The sequence below is a fragment of the Ailuropoda melanoleuca genome, chromosome 11 (assembly GCF_002007445.2).
Source record: "Ailuropoda melanoleuca isolate Jingjing chromosome 11, ASM200744v2, whole genome shotgun sequence".
Taxonomy (NCBI): domain Eukaryota; kingdom Metazoa; phylum Chordata; class Mammalia; order Carnivora; family Ursidae; genus Ailuropoda; species Ailuropoda melanoleuca.
This window is the reverse complement of record NC_048228.1, coordinates 71,541,711-71,557,614: the sequence shown is the minus strand read 5'-3', so window position 1 is coordinate 71,557,614 and position 15,904 is coordinate 71,541,711. Positions and strand designations below refer to the sequence as shown.

The following is a 15,904-nucleotide window of genomic DNA, read 5'->3' as shown; positions in this document are numbered from 1 at the left end:
AAAATTAATATTATTTGATACCAAAAAAAAACCTTTAGCATATCTCTTTCTGATATGATATGGTGGGGAAAAGGGGGCAGAATCATGTGAATGAATATAAACTTATTAAAACTGTAAATATTTACAAAAGGTAAAGACCATCTACCTTCTTTGTTTCTGGTGCTGGAGGTAGTGCTTTTTTTATACCTGCAAATGACAACAAAAACAGGTCAAAATGCCTTCTACCAATGATTGACGATTTTAACAAAACGTGAAAATAAACACATAGATGAGAAATCCACTTAGACTCTCTCACTCTGGTGCATGTTGCTTGTATCACTCTTTCAGAGAAGAATTTAAATGCTATCGAAGCTGGTTTGTTTTCTGTCTTCCTGAACAGACGATAAATGCCAGAGGGATTGGGGCCATGTCTTATTCCTGGTAAACAAATGAGACTACAACAAACTAAAAACCTTCCGCTTGGCAAAGGAAACGATCAACAAAATGAAAAGGCAGCCTCTAGAGAAGGAGAAAAGACTTACAAATCACATATCTGATAAGGGGTTAATATCCAAAATATAGAAGGAATTCATATAATCAATAGCCAAAAAACTGAAATAACTCAATTAAAAATGTTGCAAAGGACCTGATTAGACATGTTTCCAAAGAAGACATTCAGATGGCCAACAGGTACATTAAGAGGGGCTCAATATCACTTATCATCAGGAAAATGCAAATCAAAACCACAATGAGATATCACCTCATACTTGTCCAAATGACTATTATCAAAAACACAAGATGCAACAAATGCTGGGAGGGTGTGGAGAAAAGGGAAGCCTCGTGCACTGTTGCTGGGAATGCAACCACTATGGAACACAGTATGGAAGTTCCTCAAGAAATTAAAAATAGATCTACCATATGACTCAGCAATCCCACTTCCGGGTATATACACGGAGGGAAGGAAAGCAGTACCTTGAAGAGAGATCTGCACTTCCATATTCACAGCAGCATTATTCACAATACACAAGGTATGAAAACAACCTAAATGTCCACCAACAGATGAACGGATAAAGAAAATGTAGTGTGTGATATATACATAAAATGGAATATTATCCTGCCTTTAAGAAGAAGGAAATCCTGCCATGTGCAACAACACAGATGAACCTGGAGGGCATTATACTAAGTGAAATAAGCCAGACAGATAAAAAGATGAATACCACATGATATCACTTACATTTGGAATTTAAACTAAAAAGAAAAGTCAAACTCATAGTAACAGAGAGGAGAAAAAGTGGTTGCCAGGAGATGGATGTTGGGGGCAGGGAGATAGAGATGTCGGTAGAGGGTACGAATTTCTACTCACAAGATGAATAAGGCCTGAGGGCTAATGTATACCGTGGTGACTCTGACTGATAACACCGTAATGTGTAACTGAAATGCACTAAGAGAGTAGAACTTAAATACTCTCACACACACACACAAAGGTAAACGTGTGAGGTAATGGATGTCTTAACTAACTCCATGGGAAGAATCCTTTCACAGTGCATAAGAATACCAAATCATCACACTGTACACTTTAAACATCTTACAATTTTATTTGCCAATTACACCTCAATAAAGCTGAAAAGAAAAAAGCTTCTGATAGTGCCACATTAAGCTCTTGCTTTTAATAGAGTCATTTTGAGCAGGCTTCCATACTGTGATAAAAGCTCTTGAAAATAGACCTTTTGATTCCATGAGATGGCCCCACTGCTAAATAAACATAATTATTCATACAAAATACGCCCACCCTACATTTACACAGTGCTAGAAGGTGTAAAGGTCATAGTTAACCAACATCAAAATCAAAACCAAGTCACTTTCACACCATACCAACAGTATGTATATCCTGTACATAATATAATTATAAAATAAAATAAATACTTACTACTCTCAAAAAGGTTATATTTTTCGCATCCAGGTGCTAATTTTTCAGTTTGTCTGCAACACTGATAACTTCCATCTGCCCAAAATTTAGGATGATATTTAATCATAATATTATTGTTGTTCTTTATTTCTGTAATTAATAGACACATTAAATGATTAGTGAGATAAAATAGATGACAGGACGTTTTGTAGGTAACACTGTCGATCATTCTTTACTTCTCAGATGCTACGTTTATTATGAAAACACCTTCATCACATCATACAACCCAGCATTCAGAAAATCCATATGGTTCTCTTTCACCTTCTTATTTTGATGAAGCACCCTTGTTAGCAGAAGGGACCTCTGCTGTGCCGTGATGGATAAACACACGAGTCAGCCCACACCATTCTGTTCTGCAGAAGAAGGGATGAAGACTGCACGGTACAAATGACCCATTGAGATGCTCTACGCACGAGTCATCATCCACACCAAATGTTGGCTACACAGGCCATTTCTTAGAAAATAAAGTCCTGTTATCATAAAAGCCCAGGGCTTTCTCATCTTTAAATGTATTAGGCATTAAATGAAAGCGTGCATTTTTTAGAAACCATGCGTATACCACTAGAAGAAATCAGATTATAAAAAAGGAAGTTATCTTCAACGTGTTTCACAATAGCAGAGTGTCCTCAGAGAAACACTTCTTGTAAATTAAAAGATTATAAATGCAAGATACATTAGCCATATTTCTCTTCTAGTGATAACAATGTTGTATCCTAAAATTATGTACAGTTAATATTTCATTATGAGTTTTACCTTCTTTTAACTTCTTCACCCACCGGTCCCTGCTTTGTGCACTAGGTGCAAAAATGTAAAGTGTGTTAGCATCATGGACAACCTAAAACAAAACAAAATACGGAATAGGTGAGAAATATGTAGACACGCACATCTGTCTAGCACAGAGTGCTTGGTACCAGAGGCATCAATAAATGATACTGAAATGATCAAATAAAAGTCAATCACTTTGGATCCAAAGAACCTACATTCCTTTCTTACAAAAGCAGGTCTATTTCTTCATGTCTACATCAAGTGGGATACACATTTTGCAAAGGATTGTGTCTTCCTAGAAGAAAAAAATATACGGAGGCCAAGATGCTTACTCATCTTATTTCTTACAATCTAATTAACTGAAGATCCTTAAGTAAATTTGGTGTAGCAGGGATTAATCTAGCATTTTTCTGATTAATATTTTACACGAATGGACTACTTTGTCAGCATCACTGCTATCCCTGCTTTTTGCCACTATAAATGACGACAGTGGCTAACTTTATTAAACACTATCCCAACCCTATACTATGTGCTTTACAGACATTAACTAGGTTAATCCTACCATTAAGGCATCCGAATTTACATTTTACAGAGGAGGCGGCTAAGGCTGATCCCCAGCCCTTCCACTCCTGTGTAAGTCCAGAAGGCACCATTCATACGGAACACACTGCGCATGGTGCCCCCTAATGTTGTGCTACGTAACCTGCCCATCTCATCTGGCTGGTAATCAAGGAAACCAGGATCCTGACTTCAGAGCCCAAACCGTGAGCCACAGTGCTTCTTTTAGAGGTAACTCCTGGCGAGCAATTACAGTCTTATTCTTAGTATTTTTAATATTAGTAATAAAATTCAGCCTGGGAACCTAACCCAAGAATTTTGTCTTTGGTCTGTCACTTTACCTTTGATCACAGTCACAAGGCAGAAACATCTTGACTGGCTAAAAAGATACACAAGGCTAGAAACCTCCCTTCTGACAGAAAAAGACAAATACTGCATGATCTCACTCTATGTGGAATCTCAAATAGTCAAATTCATAGAAGCAGAGAATAGAGAGAGTGGTGGTTGCCAGGGACAGGGAGGAGAGGTAAGTGGGGAGATGTTGGTCAGAGGGTACAAAGTTTCAGTTAAGCAACATGAATGAGTTCTGGAAATCTAATGTACAGCCTGGTGACTACAGTTAACAGTACTGTATTATATACTTGAAATTTGCTAAGAGGGTAGGGCTTAAGTGCTCATATACAGGGAGGAGAGAAAAGGAGAGGGGAGAGGAGGAGAGGGGAGGGGTGAGGGGAAGAAACAGGAGAGGAAAGGAAAGGAGAAGAGAGGAAAAAGGAAAGGAAAGGAAAAGAGAAAGAAAATGGTAATTATGTGAAGTGATGGATACATTAATCGGCTCAACTGCAATCATTTCACAATGTATACATATATCAAAACATCAAGAGTATACCTTAAAGATACACAATTCCTATGTGTCAATCGCACCTCACTAAAGCTGAAAAAAATTTTTTTTTTTTATCAACCACCAAAGCAATGGCAGGAAACTGTAATGTCAAATAGTAAGCATGACTAAACGTCCAGAATTATAATGTGGCAAAAAAATCATGCCAGCTTACCTGAAATGGATATTTATTTTGGCAGGGAATAACACCCTCATCATTCTTCACTATTTCCACACACTTGATTTTTGAAACGTCAATAAATCCCTTTCTGTATTTTTTCTGTTAAAAGAAAAACAAAGGGAGAACCATCTCAATCATAACAAGAAAAAATGTTATTAATAGAAATATTTGTTAATGAAATCACTGATTTAAAATATTATAATTTTCTAAATAATTACCTAAATTACGTCTCCATTTATTGTCAAAACTGTTCAAAATACTAACATTGTGAAATTGTAATAAAATAATATTATATAAAAATAATTATTTCTGTTTATTTCTAAAGATGAAATTTTCCTATCTTTGCCCCTAAAACACTCTAGAACCAGAAATGGACTCCCTTTTATTGTCACCTTTCCCTTTCAGACATGTATCTTTTCAATTTCTTCAACATCTTGATGACAGCACTCCATCCCCCCCACCCCCTAGCCCCCACCAAAAGAGCATCAAAAACCAAACCAAGCAAATTCCAGGTACCTGAGGGGCACCGGGGTGGCTCAGTCAGTACACATCTTACTCTCGGTTTCAGCTCAAGTCATGATCTCGGAATTGTGAGATCAAGCCCCACACTGGGCTCCATGTTCAGCATGGAGTCTGCTTGAGATTCCTTCCTTCTCCCTTTCCCTCTGCCCCCGCCGCCTTGCTTGCTCTCTCTCTTCTCTCTCAAATAAATAAAAATAATAATAATAAACCTTAAAAAAAAAACTAAACTCCAGGTGCTTGAACACAGATGCAAACTCTAGCCAATTACTTTTTCTCCTGCAACACATGCAACTCAGGAGGATGTGAGGTGGACTTAAGGTATCCACATAAAACTTCCAGTCCGATTCTATTGTTGGATGTTCTACTCTACTCCTCTACTGCCCTCTCTCTTTCTGCTCAGTGCAATTCTGCCTGCAGCAATTAACTAAGGACATATCAGGACTTCCCTCTACCCTGAAGCATAGTAATCTCATATCTATTCTTTAGAAATAAACAGAATGAATACAAAGTAGAATGTGCAAACAGAAGTTGATAAAATACACCCATTAAAAACTATTACAAACACAATCTAGAAATAAAAAATGTTTACTGAATCCACACAAAAAGCTGTATAAAGACTTAAGTTACTGTTGGGAAGAGGACAGATAGATATTCTTATGATAAAGAACAGAATGAAAAGTAGGGAAATGAAGAACACTGCAATATTCAGGGCGCCCCAGCCACTCCCTGGCACTGGTCATTCCAAATTGCTTCACTGAATATTCTACAATTGTTCTCTGGTCACAACCTTTGGGCCCCCTATCCTGCTTCCAGAAACCTGCTCTGCATTTTTACTGTCACCATAAGACTTCCAGACGGGCCCACTCTCCCAGACCAACTCCCATCTGAGCTGACTAGATTATTCTGGAGGTCATTTCACCATAGTATCCTCTTTTTCTCTCTTCCCTCTCTCCCCCAACCCCTGCACGAATCCCATATATCCCTTGACAATTTTGTCAGTGACCAGTTCTATCCACACCCTCCCTATTCCTTCATACCTGGTTGCAGAAAGTCAACGATAACCCTAATTTTGTTCTCTGTGCTTCCCCAGGCCTTGAGTGCTGGTCCTCATCTCCTTTGTCTGTCTCTCATGGAGAGAACCTGGTGGCGTCCATGGAGAACACCAGTCTTATCAGAACTACAAACCCTTCCCATTCCCTTCACCCCAGCAGACAAGCTCCCTCACTTCTTTAGGGAGAAGAGAGCAGCCGTCCCACGAGCACACCCTCCAACTTCTTCCCTCTGGAGATCAAAAGCATTCCAAGATTTAACTTTTTTTCTTCTCTCTCATCCTTTCTCTTGGAGAAGTTAAGGAAACCGTAGCTCAGACAGGTTAAATATATTCATCAAGAACCCCAACTGACCCCAAAGCCCAGTGGACCCTGGGATACCCCAGCTGCGAACATGTAACGGCATTAATGGAGCTAAGTCCCCAAGGGGTGTGGGGAACAAGTATTCTGAGCATGGACTAAGCCTCAGCCAGGGTAGAGAGAAGAACATTCTCCCCAGCCATGCTTTTCTGAGGAAATTCTTTCTACCTATAGACACATTCGGGCCTCTCAAGAACCCTTCTTCTGGTCCTGCTATTGCCCTCACTTNCCATCCATATCAAGAACCCTTCTTCTGGTCCTGCTATTGCCCTCACTTTCCTCTTCCCTTCCTGAAAAAGAAGATGATTACATCCTCAGCCTTTATTTCCTTCCCACCCACTCCTCCTCCTTAGCCACTTGCCGTCTACCTCCACCTCACCACAGCCTGCTAAGACGGTCTCAAAAACATCACCAGCAAGCAAACCCAACAGTCTTTGCTCAATTGTCACTCACTCACACCTTTATGAAACATTTGAAAGCGCCACCACTCTCTTCTCCCTGAGTGGCCTTGACTTCAGGTCATCCTGGTTTTTCCTACTCTGCCTTGCCTTCAGTGCCCCTCAGACAACACCTGTCCTGTGTCAACAACTGTGTCAAGGAACACACGGTCAAGATCAGGGAAGCCCACTTCCTAAGCACAGAGCCCAACTACTGCGCCATTTAATCCTCACAAACTCTGGGAGGTAAACATGACCAGNTTGCCTTCAGTGCCCCTCAGACAACGCCTGTCCTGTGTCAACAACTGTGTCAAGGAACACACGGTCAAGATCAGGGAAGCTCACTTCCTAAGCACAGAGCCCAACTACTGCGCCATTTAATCCTCACAAACTCTGGGAGGTAAACATGACCAGACATTGTACAGAGGGAAGAAACTAAAATTAAGTAACTTGCCCAAGACAGGCAGTATTTATGATACAATGATACAGTATTTATGATACAATAATGATACAATTTATGATACAATGATACAATATGATACAGTATTTATGATACAAGATACTTGCCCAAGACAGACAGTATTTATGACACAATTTATGATACAATACAATACTAAGTACAGTACATAAAAAAGATGCTCATGGACACAGAGGAACTGAAGCTCACATGCCAATTCTAGAGAGAAATTCTGATACGTGACAGGAAGGGACTGAACGGCACATGACAGGGAAGGAGTAAACAGCACATAGGAAGAAAAACACTATCCAGAATGACCTTGGTTGCCTCATATGTAAAACAGGAATAATAGCAGCTGTGACAACTCAATGAGTTAGTATTTGCCAAGTGCTTGGAATAGTGTCTGGCCTAGAATATGCTATCTGAAAGTGTTGGCTACATAAAATAAATAATAGCAAAAAAACCCCAGTGTGGCTGCAGCACAGAGTGCAGGAGGAAGGATGGAAAGAGGAGTGAGGCAGCTTGTAAAGAACCTGCTGCACAGTGTGAAGAGGTCAGACAGGGCCACCCGCCGTGCTCGTGGGGTCTGTGCCAGTTAATGGGTGCAAGGAATTGTCAGAGCACCATCCCCCTATTAACAAGCCACACATGTTCACTGTAGAAACCTTAGTAAATACTAACAGCACAAAGAGAATCAAATGACCCTTAATCTCCCAACCCTGAAGAAAATCACTGTTGACATCATGGAGTTTTCCCGACATTGCTCTCGGGGGTCATTTATCACCTGCCCACTCTCTTAGCCCTTGGACAGTAGGCTATATATGGTCTGTTTCCAAGATACCCATCTCCACCCACCACCTGCCCCTGCTATTAAATGCAGCTGTTAAATGCAGGTCAATCTATACCGGGAAATTTAGGATGGCCTGTAGACTGGGTTGACTTATGCCCCCTAAATTCATGTTCTGGGACATACAATCTATTCATGTACCATACTAATATGGGGTTTGCTGATAAAGGTTCAAATTTAAGCCACTCATGCATGATTTTGTCTCCCACCAGCAAACACTGACCAGACACCAAGCACAGTGTTGTGTGCTGTAGCCTCAAAGTTATGGAAGGGGATTGAGGGTATCCCTAAGAGGAGTTCCCAATAATATACTGGGTGGAAAGAGAAGAGGGGAATGATTCAGAATCAGATAATGATGAACTCATGTGAACTCATGGTGTTTATGGAGTGGGGCAGTGACTGGACCTGGAGAAACTGAGGAAGTTTCAGGGAGGAAGTACAACTTTGATTTGGTTTCTAAAGGATAAGTAGGAGTTTTCCTATAGAGAAAGTAGAGGAAAAAATCCAGGCAGCAGAAGCAACAAAGCACTCATTTAGGGAACAGAAAAAAAAATTCACTGTGGCTCCGAGTGGTTCGGGGGAAGTGTAGGAAATGACACCAAAAAGATTATTTGGGACCAAGTTAGGAAGGTGTCTATATGCCAGACCTCGGAGTTTGGAAGGAAGAGTGCTATACTGGGGTTTGCTTTTGAAATGGTAATTATTAATGGCAGGGTGATGAATGGTTAGAGACAGGGAGGCTAGCCAGGAGCCTGCTGCAGTCGCTCAGGTGAGGGATGATGAGGTCATGAACCCAGCCAATGGCAGTAAATCAGGGGAGGAATGCAGGGACGCCAGAACATTAGAAGAGCGAGTCCACAGAACTCTGGCATCAATTAGATAGATGTGGGGATTAAGAGAGACGAAGGAGTTAGGAAACCTCAGGGATTTTGAGTCTGAGTGACCAGCAGGAACCAACACCATGAATCACCATAAGGAACACAGAAGAATCATGTTTGAGACAATGTTGGGAAATGTGTTTTGAGTTGACTCTTGGACAACCCACTGGAAATGTTTGGTGGTAACTGACAATATGAGGCTCGTACACAGCAATGCTTATCATTTTCTTTATAGTAAAGAGAATTCTGCTTTTCTCAACACATATGTTGTGTATAGAGTAGAACCTTATTCTAGCCACACCTCAGGGAACCCTAGGAGGTCAGGCAAGGTCGAGGAAGAAACTTGCCACAGGGAACCCTAGGAGTTACTGAAAGAGCCATGTGCCTGCCCTCTTAACACCTGGTCTTTGCACTCTGGTGAACTAGAGTTAACAATGAGAAGGCACATAGAACATATAGTTTTTTTCTCCATTCAGATTATTTATTATTTCTTCAATAAGAACATTACTTCATGATTACTGAAGTATGCTATACATTATTGTTACTATTGTGGCCCAAGGAGAAATATGCAAGGTCATTACATGTTTCATGTGAAGTTTCCCTTTTATTTCTACAGCCTTCACCCTGCCCACCAAACTGAAAATCACAATTAAGCCAAGACGTCACCTTATTCATATTTGAATCATCCAAGCTGAAAAATCTACCTGGCACTTAGCAGATGTTTATTAAACAGTGTCCTGAGCCAGTCTGCAAAGAAGTATGCACGACACTCTGTGTGTGGGCATGTGTGCGTGTGTGCATGTGTGTGTGTGTGTGTGTGTGTGTGTAACACAGGATATATATCTCTCCTCTTGCATATCCTCTATATACTTTACCAAGCTTGAAAATGAGTTGTGTAATAGCCATTTTATACATTTCTAAACTATCATGAATGGGGAAACTAGATCTAGAGATGAACTATAACTTGCTTAAAACTACATAGCGACTGAATGGCAGAACTGGGAAGTAAATGCAAGAGATCCTGTCTCCCAGCAAGTCTTTCAAGGTACCCTGTTTTCCTTTAATTTCCAGATACTCAGTGTTTTAAGAATATCAATATCAATCCTAAATTAATGAAATAACATTTTTTCTAAATGTATACAAGCATTCAGGGCTGGCCCCAGGTAAATTTGGGAAGTCAGCCATTTACCTTCAGGGCACCCTGTGTCCTCCTTCTACACCCTACTCACCAGGCCTCTGAGCCTCCATTAGGCAACTCCCATTAGGCATAATTTTCCTCCAATATTGCAAATGATCTCTCCCCTTTTCCCCATCACAGCTTTTAACCCTACTGTGGCTATTCCCAGCTGCATGCCACAGAAGAAATTTGCTGGATGGATCACCCTTGCATTGCAATAAGATCTCAGGAAGGGGGCGGGAGCCGTGGAAATAGGGAGACCCTGAGTCCAGCCTCTGCTTTGCCACCTAGAAGTTGTATGGCCTAGGGCAAGCTCTGTCCCCTCCCTCTCAGTTCCCTTGTCTGTAGGAATAGGACACTCTGCTAAGCTCCTAGCAGAAATAAAGATAATGCACATAGGTACTTAGCACAGTGTCTAGTATATGAAGTCACTCCCTAAATGCAGCATTTACTATTAATTATTAGTTTTCACAACAACCCTGAGAAGTTGTTATGAAACAGATCATATGAGCAGTTACAAGACTGGCTAAGAGGCTGAGCCACAGTTGAACCCAGAGCTCTCAAAAACACTAAAGCATTTACCTGACTCCAGGTCTCTCAAGCTGGAATATTTTTGGACTCTTATTATAAAAAATAAAAATGATCTTATGTCAAAATCTAACACTTGTAGAGCACTCACTATGAATCAGGCACTGTGTGAACCTTTTCCCACAGATGACTCAATGAATCTTCACAGCATCATATGAGAACTGTTGTCATTCCATTTACCAGATGAAGAAATCAAGACTGAAAGGGTATAATTAACTGCCAAAGTCACACAATAAACCAGGATTTGAACTCTTGTCTAATTCCAATCTTGAATTCCTAAGTGTCACACACACTTGAGTAACTTGGTATCACTTAACTAAGGACACACATAAAGTGGAAATTCTTATGTTTACAGCCCTTAATACCCAAAAGACCAAAGCTAGTTCACAAATTAACTACAAACAAAACTACTCAAAAAATAAGATTTAAATGAATATTCCTTGAATATGATGGATGGGTGTTTGCTGGAGTTGAATCTCGGCCCCGAAGCCCGTTCTTTTAGCATCTACAAGCTTGCACTACTGTGGGCCATGTGACAACCACTTCCACCCTTTCTCTCAATTTCAATGACAGGGAACCTCTACTTTTGTACACATGGCACCATCTTCGCATTAGGCCTCCATTTGGCACTACTGTATTGCTTAGTGTTCAATCAGCCACTGTTCTTTCTCAATAGGCCACAACAATTAAAACATCATAAATATAAACCCAAAGATGGGCTGATGATATGGCACATTCGGTGACAAGGAACTACCCAAAAAATATAGACAAAAAGTATGTGTGTGTGTGTTTGTGTGTGTGTGTGTGTACCCATACATTTAACATGTAATATCATACATATGTATGTACACACAGGTTATATTGCTGGGGGAGTTGTATAAAATACTGCCATCAAATTAAGAACACAAAATTTAAAATTCCTAGAACCCGCAGTCCTCGGCAGGTGGGTAGCACTAAAGCTGCTGTTAACATTCACTGCATCGCATCAGGATGGTTCCTTCATTCATCCATTTTCATCAAGGTGGATTTCCGCTTCCCCCTATCACCGGCAAGGCCTGGATACCAAAGAACCATGATGGAGATACACGAGTTCAACATATCTTGGTCTTAAGGAGTTTACAACCAGATATTTGCTAAGGTTAAGGAGAAGAACAATAATTGTTTACAATGGAAGTTCAGATGGGTCAATACTACAGAGCTAAGAGCTCCAGTCAACTCCTGAAAGGAAAGAAAATGATGCAGTCTACTGAAAACCTCCAAAGAGCCAAAGGCCTGTTTTATTCATGAGGGTAGTTCTTTTCCCTTTCCACTCAGGACACAGTTCAAAGAATGGGCCTAAGTGCAACAGGACACATTAATTGCGAGAAACAAGGAAGTCCTCAGGATGGGTTTGGCAGGGTTTTTTGTGGATATTGAGAACAATTTTGATGTAGACTTCTCTGGCATCAGGAGAAGTGGAATACATAAAATTTAAAGGCGTTTCCAACTTGATAGTTGTATGATAACATGCCCCCTCTTGACCAAGGGCTGAATTCTAGTGACAAGTGAAAGAAAGTAAAAACAAAAACTTGGCATCCTAACATTTTTTCCTCCCTTTCAACAACTTATAATAATAATAATTGACATAGGTGCTTTACATTTTGTAGAGTGCTTTTACACTACAAAAAAATAACCCCCAAAACAATAATAAGAAATACCCCAGCACTTTTACATAAAGAAGCCAGCAGTTACATAAACATGGTTCAATTATGGTTTTTAACATAATATCCAGCATAAAAACAGGATGTTGAAAAACTCCTATAAATTATAAGGGATCTGAGGGCAGAAAATTCCATTTCTGAACTCACAGAACAATCTTCACGTAAGATAACGTTAATGTAGACAATCATAAGGTTTCTGGAGATGCTTTTTTCACTGTATTTAAAAAGTTTTTTCTTGAGAAGCCATTCCCTCTTAGGGCTTTTCTATACTTCTAGCAATGCTCTCCCCAAATCCCCTTTGTGGCCCAAAACCACTAAAAACTATTACCAGATATGTTTATCACAGTTGAAAGCAAACTTACTAACATATGTGTTTTGAAGTAAGTGTAAAAAGGATTTACCTAGTATAATTTTTTTAATTAGTAAAAATTTGAATGAGTTAGGTAGAAATAAATGTATATGGATCCTTCATAAATTTCATGTAACAGACTTCCAAATTCAAGGAATTCCAGACTTAACAAATCCAATCCAAAGATTACAAATCCCTTAGAGCAGAGACAATGCCAATGAGCTCGGATTGCCACGTTTTCTACTTCCTGGGTGCCCAGCTCCACTGCATTTTCTCATCATCATGCATTTAGGCGAGGGCACAAGAATGAATTCTAGCCCAGGGAGTGTAGGTGGAAGTGATATAAGACCACTTTCTGTCCTCTAAAACCTTGCATACCATCCTCCATGGTCCATCTCCTCCTTTGTGATCCACTTGGATGAGTAAATCCAGTGGAAGATTCAGAAGACCACAAGACAATAGAGTGCTAATGGGTATAAAATTTCTTTTTGAGGAGGCACCTGGGTGGCTCAGTTGGTTAAGCATCTGACTCTTGAGTTTGGCTCAGGTCATGATCTCAGGGTCATGAGATCGAGCCCTGCATCTGGCTCCATGCTCAGCCAGGAGCCTTCTTGAGATTCTCTCTCCCTCTCCCTCTGCCCCTCACCCCGAGCACGCTTATGCTCTCTCTTTCTCTCTCTCTTTCTCAAATAATAAATAAATAAATCTTTTTAAAAAAAGATTTCTTTTTGGGTTGATGAATATGTTCTAAAATTGATTGCAGTGATAGTTGCACAACTCTGTGAACCTACTAAAAATCACTGAATTAAAGAATTTAAGTAGGTGAATTATATCTCAATAAAGCTGTTCTTAAATACAAACAAAAAAGACAATAGAGCCAACATAGAAGGTGCTTAGATCCCTGAATCAAAAGTGGAGGGTAGTTGTATGTAATGTAAGTAAGAAATAAACCTATTGTGTTAAGGCATTGGGTTTCAAGGGATTGCATGTTACAGCAGTTAGCTACCTTTTAAGATACCTTCTAGAATAAGAAGATCCCACATCTCAGCTACTTAATACTTCAGATTCCTTACTCCAGGGTTTCCAGCTAGAGTGATGTCAGAAGCCTCTTTAGCAAGAACTAGGAAATATGGGATACAGGATATACTTCCCACCTGCAGAGACCTTATAATCTAGATAGTGAACAAGACACATATACACATGCACACACACAGCATTTTTGATGCCCTACCAGGACAAATGAGGGATCTCAGCCAATACTTATTCTAAATTTCAGGCAAGAAATAAGAGTCATCACAGAGAAAGCATTATCTTGGGTCTGTTGGATCTGCAGGGTGCCAGACAGCCACAAGTTCCAGAGACAATGTGGAGGTTCCACTGCTAGAGAAAAAGGGACTGGATATTTCTGTCTACCTGAGAACTCTGCATAGAAGATCATCAGAAACAGACTGGCCGATGCAAGTGATGAGAAGAGTATAAAAAGTGGCTTTAGATATAAAGTCAGAAGTTATGGGGTGCCTGGGTGGCTCAGTCTAAGTGTCCCACTCTTGATTTCGGTTCAGGTCATGATCTCAGGGTGGTGAGATGGAAACCTACATGGGGCTCCACGCTCAAGAGGGAGTCTGTTTCTCTCCTTCTGCCCGCCCCTCCTCCCCCTCCCGCTTGCCCACTCGTTTGCACGCTCTCTCTCTCCCTAAAAAATAACTAAATAAATCTTTACAAAATAATAAAAATAAAGCCAGAAGTTATGAGGGAAGAAACTTGTCAAGTCCATCAACTTCCAGGGAAATTTATGTAAATAATGTGTGCAACAGCTGAGACTCCTGCTAGAACCTCTTTATTAACTTACTGACCATGCTACAAGATGCTGAGTACTGTTTCAATGTTTTGACATAACACAGCCAAGGCAACATAATGGTTGAGAGCACAGCTTCCGTGTCAGGCAGACCTGTGTTTAAATGCGGGCCTCACGGTCCCATGCAAATTAACCAACTTCTTTTAGTCTCCATGTCCTCTTCTGTAAAATGGAGATACTAAAATAACTCAGCCTAGATTATCATGAGGATTAATTGTGATATGCTCATAAAGCCCTCAGCACAATATCTGGCCTATCACAATCACTAACAGAAGCTTATTTTAGAATATTTTTTGCCTTCAAAAATAAGATTTATAAAATTTTTCAGCACTGAAACTCTTTCTTTCCCCACATATAGTCCAATTTCGTTACAGAATACAATAAGAAAAAAGGATTTAATTTTGAAGATGTTACTGGCTTTTACATTATTTCTTTAGGAAACATACTAGTATTTCTTCACTTTCTCCATTGAGGAATTCAGAAAATATTCAAAGAACTCAAAAAATATAGGAGTAAACAAATAAGCTTGAATATAGTGCATAAAATAACACAGAACACACAGGGAAACAGGATAATGACCGAACTACTCTTTCTCTTGAAATAAAATAATATTTTAAGTAGCTATTTTTAAAAGTAAGTTAGTCTTACCTATTAATTACCAAAGAAATGTAGGAAAAGTCCAACAACTACTTAGGAAAATAACTGCTGGGCCTCTACTATATGCCAGATAATGTGCTAAGCACAAGAGATATGGAGATTAAAAAATACAGCCATTATATTTACCCAAGATAAATGAAGGCATCTGACCATATAAAGATGTGTACAAGAATATTCATAGCAGCTTATTTCTAAAAGCTGAAAACTGGAAACAATCCAAATGTCTATCAACAGGTGAATAGATACACAAATAGAGGTATATCCATACAGTGGAATACTATTCAGTAATAAAAAATACAATATTGACACAACAAAATAGATACATTTAAAAATAAACTGCTGAGTGAAAGAAGCTAGTTTAAGAAGAGTACATGCCACATGACTTTGTTTATTCTAGAACACTGGTACAGGCAAGCTAATCTATAGTGTCAAAAATCAGATCAGTAATACCTAGGGATAGTGGGAATAAAAGGAGAGGTATGAATTACAGAGGGGCATGAGGAAGCTTTTGGGAGTGATGGATGTGTTCATTATTTTATTATAGTGATGGTTTCACAGGTGTGTACATATATCAAAACTTATCAAATAATACAATTTAAATATATGCAGTTTATTGCATATTGATTGTACTTCAATGAGACTAAAGAAAATATGGCCCCTGCCTTCAGGGAACTTAAAATCTGGGAAGACTTGGAAACT

At 39.6% G+C, this 15,904-nt stretch overlaps 1 protein-coding gene across 3 annotated transcripts in view; it reads right to left on the bottom strand.

Moving 5' to 3' along the window:
• Positions 1-15,904, bottom strand: part of TEC (tec protein tyrosine kinase) — a 132,763-nt gene that overhangs the window by 28,327 nt on the left and 88,532 nt on the right. For all 3 annotated transcript variants that reach the window (XM_034671850.1, XM_034671851.1, XM_034671852.1), the window contains exons 3-6: positions 4,324-4,428; positions 2,699-2,780; positions 1,907-2,035; positions 146-186 (exon numbers count right to left, since the gene is read on the bottom strand). In XM_034671850.1, the coding sequence (XP_034527741.1) occupies positions 146-186; positions 1,907-2,035; positions 2,699-2,780; positions 4,324-4,428 (357 nt within the window). The remainder of the gene's footprint in view (positions 1-145; positions 187-1,906; positions 2,036-2,698; positions 2,781-4,323; positions 4,429-15,904) is intronic.